The sequence below is a fragment of the Galeopterus variegatus genome, unplaced genomic scaffold (assembly GCF_000696425.1).
Source record: "Galeopterus variegatus unplaced genomic scaffold, G_variegatus-3.0.2 Scaffold1417, whole genome shotgun sequence".
In the NCBI taxonomy this organism is placed as follows: domain Eukaryota; kingdom Metazoa; phylum Chordata; class Mammalia; order Dermoptera; family Cynocephalidae; genus Galeopterus; species Galeopterus variegatus.
In genome coordinates, this window is record NW_007727528.1 from 302,526 (window position 1) to 307,783 (window position 5,258).

Genomic DNA, 5,258 nt, shown 5'->3' on the forward strand with positions numbered 1-5,258 from the left:
GGGGGGGGGGGGGGTGGGGGCGGGGTCCGGGGGCGGGGTCCGGAGTGCGCAGGCGGGGGTCCGAGGTGCGCGGGCGGGGGCGGGCCGGGACGAGCAGGGGACCGAGCGCGCGTGCGGGGTCTGGAGGCGGGTGGGGGCCAAGGCCGCTCCTTTGGTAGGGCTCTCGGTGGTTTGGCGTAATTGCTGGGGTATGTGGTGGGCTTCGGGGCCAGGACAAACCCGGCTGGGAGTCCTATCTGCGGCCCGGTGGACGTGACTTGGGGCTTATCTGCGTGTCGGCTCAGCCCCGGCGTTCGGTCTCTAAAATGAGTGACAATCTCGCGTGCAGAGTGAGGTGGGGAAGAATCTCTCAAGTGTAGCAGTAACAGGCGACCACCCTCTCCAGGCCAGCAGACCCCTCCTTGCCTTGAGCGCGGCTGACCCTTTCTCCATGGTCTGGATTCCTGTGTGGTGTCTCCCAGCGCCCCGTTCTTTCCCCTATGGCATTGGTCCTCATTTGCTGCTTGTTCAAACTCTCGGCTCCCTGGGAGAAGGGATGGCATCTGTGAGGCTTGTGCCTGGGTCCCCTACTTGCCGCATACGTTAACGTCATAGATAAGCAGTCTCGTCATCCTTTTCGGCTCTTGATTTGATTAGGAAAAGTACTGGGTTTTTCTTGGCGGTATTATAGGAGAACCAGTGGGCTGTGCACAAGACTCATACTGACATCATTTTCAGGTGGTATTAGTATAAATAAGTACAAAAAGAACAGATTTGGAACTCGGGGGTTCCAGAGGTCAGGGGACACTCTATGGAATGAATGTACCATTTGAGCCAGGTTTAGGAGGAGAGCTGGGTTTAAGTATGTAGAAATGTGGCACGGGTAGAGGAGAAACTGGCATTTTGTGTGCGGGCGTTAAAAAAAGAAGTCAAGGCATGGAGGAGGACCAGGAAACAGCAAGGAATCCAGCGTGAGTGGAATGTGCAGCAAATGAGATGGAGCAGGTTTCAGGGTTCTTGAATGTCAGGCTCATCAGAGAGATGTCAACACTTCAGAAGGCCTTAGAGCTGTGTTTTGGGGAGAATCACTGGACATAGCATGAGTTGAAGTAGGGAAGCCTAGAGGCGTGGATACCTAACTTGGTTCCCAGCTTTGATGGGAGTCAGGGTCTGTGAAGGAGAGATTTTGGAGGTGGAATCAGCAGTATTTCGGGTCAGGCAGGATAGAGAAGGGGGGAGAGGGAGGTAGAGGTGATGTATGCCTGGGACCGCAATGCTGTTATCACTGAAGCAGCCCAGAGCAGCTGCAGGGTGAGCACAGAGAGAAGCTCAGTGTGAGCCACGTTGGGTTTGAGAACCTTGCTGGATGTGGAGCGGAGATGATCAGTAGGTTTTGGGGGGAGGTAGGTCTGAAGGCGTGGGCAGTCGTGTGGAGGAGAAATGGAGGAGCCTGGGGTGGAGAGAGATTGCCTTGGTAACCTCCTCAGAGTGGGTCTAAATGTTCAGGCAAGGAGAGAAGACCACTAGTATTTGAGAGCATGGTTTGAGAGTGCAGTTCACGGCCACCAGGATCTTTGCAGGTTTCGCAGAGGTGTCAGAAAAAGGGGTGTTTTTAAGATGACTGCACATGCAAGGAAGAGTGCAGGAGCAAGGTCATCCTGATAACCGGTGTCTCGGGGTCTCCTGCAGTGCCACTGGCTTTACCACCCGGTCTGACATTGGGCCCGCCCGGGACGCCAATGATCCTGTGGATGATCGCCATGCACCGCCAGGCAAAAGAACCGTCGGGGACCAGATGAAGAAAAACCAGGCTGCCGATGATGACGACGAGGATCTGAATGACACCAACTATGATGAGGTAAGTTGTGGGGCTTTGTGGCTTCTCCAGCCAGTCCCCAGAAGGGCTCACCAGCTTCCTAATCCAGGGTGCTGTTGACGTTTGTGATGAGTGGCTGGTACATTTAATAGTTAAGCTGCCCATGGGACATCTTCAGTTAATTGGTGTTAAATCATTTCAGGTTTTTTTTTAGATGTCTTCTAACAGATGATATCTTTCTTCTGAGAATAAGATTTTTAAAATAATTTTAATTTTTTAAAAGATGACCAGTTAAGGGGATATTAACCCTTGACTTGGTGTTGTCAGCACCACGCTCTCCCAAGTGAGCCACGGGCTGGCCCTAAAATAATTTCAAATTTGTAGGAAATTGCAAAAATAATACCAAAAAAAGATCATAAAAGAGTTTCTGTATACCCTTCACCAAACTTCCTCCCATCTTACATTACCTTAGTACAATTATTGAAGCCAGGACATCAACATTGACACAGTGCTGATAATTAATCTGTAGATCTTTCTTGAATTTCACCAGTTTTCCCATGAATGTCCTTTTCTGGCTTAGGACCCAGCCCAGGATCCCCTGTTGCACTTTGTTGTCTCTCCCCATTGGGATGACTTCTCCATCTCCCATACCCTTAACACTCGCAGAGCACTCATCAGTTATGTTGTAGACTGTCCCTCAATTCTGGTTTGTCTGATGAGAAAAATAATTTAGCAAGTATTTTACAACTATAGATGTTCTCTGTTTCTGCTGCTGGGGTTGTGCTGGAGGAAGAACTGATCCCTGTATGTATGTTGTCTGGTTCTCAGTTTAATGGCTATGCTGGGAGTCTCTTCTCAAGTGGACCCTACGAAAAAGATGACGAGGAAGCAGACGCGATTTATGCAGCCCTGGATAAGAGGATGGATGAAAGAAGAAAAGAAAGAAGGTAAACAGATGTTACTGCCTTTCACACTGAGTGTATCCGTCTTCTTAAAAAATGTTTTGTTTTGGGCCAGCCTGTGGCGCACTGGAGAGTGCGCCGCTTGGGAGTGCGGCGGCGCTCCCGCCGAGGGTTCGGATCCCATGTGGAGACCGGTTCCCGCTCACTGGCTGAGCGTGGTGTGGGCACAGCACCGAGGGTTGCGATCCCGTTACCGGTCAGTAAAAAAAAGACCAAAAAAAAAAATGTTTTGTTTTGACTTGTTCTGAACTTGGAGAAAAGTTGCAGGGGCAATGTGTGTGTCTGCTGAACTTTAAGGCCACTCGGCTCTCGGTGTCTGGCAGCTGCACTTGCATGAATGCTGGGCTGCCTTTGGGCCTGGGGACTGCAGTAGAGAACTTAAGAACTCTAAGTCTGGCTTTCCAGAAAGCAGCAGAATTTGGGGGATTACTTTGGCTTTCTCTTAGGGTTACCATCTTTGAAATGGGCATAGTGGTGTTGATTAATCTATATTAAGTAATTTGGAAATGAACCGAAGATGGCAGATGAACATCTAAATCTTCTTGGGTAGGTGGTTGTGGTTTGGGAAGCTCGCTCCACATGCACTATTGTGACACGACCTCGCAGGGGTCAAGCGGGCCCATAGGAGTTGTAGAACACAGGGAGCTGGAGGGAGCCAGTTGCCGTGGGCAGGCATTCTGTTCTTGGGTGCCTTGTTGGAGATAAGACTGTTCCTCTGCAAGACTCGTTGCTTTCTCTGAGGGCTCTGAGGTGGGCATCTTGCCCTGAACTCTAGTTAGCAAATCTGTTGTGCTGATAACCCCTCAGTGACCAGTTACTGTGGTAACTTCCTGAATTCTCTGTTCTTGTTCTGGGGAAATTTATGTCAAGTGAGCACATGGTGCTGCAAAACATAATGAATGATACTACTTTGTAAGTTTTAAATATTTCTTATTATAAAAATAATACATTCTCATTATGGAATGTTGGGAAAGTGAGATTAGGTAGGGTTAAAAGTATAGTATTTATTTTTATGTTTTTGACAGCTGGCTGGTATGGGGATTTGAATCCTTGACCTTGGTGTTATAACACCATGCTCTAACCAACTGAGCTAATGAGTTACCCAAAAGTATAGTATTTATTCATAAGCCCGGAAACTGACAGTTAACATTTTGGTTCATTTTTCTCTTTTTATTGCTTTTTATACATGCAGTTTTGTAACTTCTCATGATGTATGCAAGATTTTTAAGTTTTTTCAAGATCATTATAGATGAGTGAAGTACAGTTCTTCTGGAGATTTTTTTAAAGCTTGTTATTAAATTGATATGCATAAATTTATACCTGTAGTAATTACGTGTGAATGGTTTTGCATTTTAATGATTTGATTTCGATTCTGTGGGGCTAATTCGTTTTAAAAAACAGCAAGTGATATGGACACATATAGAAAGTCAGCATGTTAAGTGTTTTTAAGAAGTGATTGACTTTTTAAAACTTTTTGTTCTGAGAACTTTCAAAACACACCCCACCCATGTAGAAAGAGTACTGTGGTGAGCACCATGAGACCCACGTGGCTTCAGCTTTTGCTCCCAGTTGGCACATTTGTTCATTTGCATCTATGGGAATTTCTTCTGGGTCATTTCAGGGTTGGTGGACATAGCACTTCACTCCTCTGCACCTAGCACCTGTCTCCTACATGAGCATGGTGCCTTTATCACACCTAGCAATGTGAACAGTGTCCAGTCCCCATAACATCACAGAATTGCTTTTTTCCAAACCAAGATGCAATCAGGATTCCTCCTCATGTCATGTCTACTAAGACTTTTATTTATTTATTTATTTATTTATATATATTTTAAAGATGACCGGTAAGGGGATCTTAACCCGTGACTTGGTGTTGTCAGCACCACGCTCAGCCAGTGAGCGAACCGGCCATCCCTATATGGGATCTGAACCCGTGGCCTTGGTGTTCTCAGCACCACACTCTCCCGAGTAAGCCATGGGCTGGCCCAGACTTTTAATTTATAATAGCTTAATCCCCCTGCCTCTTTAGCTTTTTCATGACACTGATGCTGGCCTTTTTAATCTTTTTATGACATTAATTTTGAGATTAGTCTTTTTGTTGAAGGATCCAAATTATGGAATGGCTGTCTACCTCCTCAGGGTGTCCTTTAACTTATTCCACTCTCAGTATTTTCTGTGGAGTTGAAGTTGGATCCTGAGGCTTGATTAAAATCAAGTGGAACATCTTTGGCCAGAAAACCAGATAGATGTGGCTGTGTGTGTGACTTCACATCAGGACCCAGCACCTAATTACCTCCAACTCACAGAGAGGGGTTTATCCCTTCCAAGCACATCCCTTATCATAATCCATTCAGACTCCAACCTTTGGATGTTTTCCTTTTACCTTAAGGGGAAACTTAAATCCGAACATTAGGAAGTATTAGCTACTTGGTTCATGTCAATTCCTGTCGGGCCTCCCTGAGCCAGAGGCCGACAAAACCGAGCGGGAAGAGACCCCGGTC

General features: G+C 46.8%; 1 protein-coding gene across 2 annotated transcripts in view; it reads left to right on the forward strand.

The window, feature by feature from the left end:
- PRPF6 (pre-mRNA processing factor 6) overlaps window positions 1–5,258 on the forward strand; it is a 62,435-nt gene that overhangs the window by 11,181 nt on the left and 45,996 nt on the right. The window contains exons 2-3 of one of the 2 annotated variants that reach the window (XM_008576873.1): window positions 1,669–1,837; window positions 2,624–2,742. In XM_008576873.1, the coding sequence (XP_008575095.1) occupies window positions 1,775–1,837; window positions 2,624–2,742 (182 nt within the window). In that variant the 5' untranslated portion in view covers window positions 1,669–1,774. Of the gene's footprint in view, window positions 1–1,319; window positions 1,838–2,623; window positions 2,743–5,258 lie in introns of those variants that run through there. The other variant, XM_008576872.1, reaches the window with a different exon arrangement.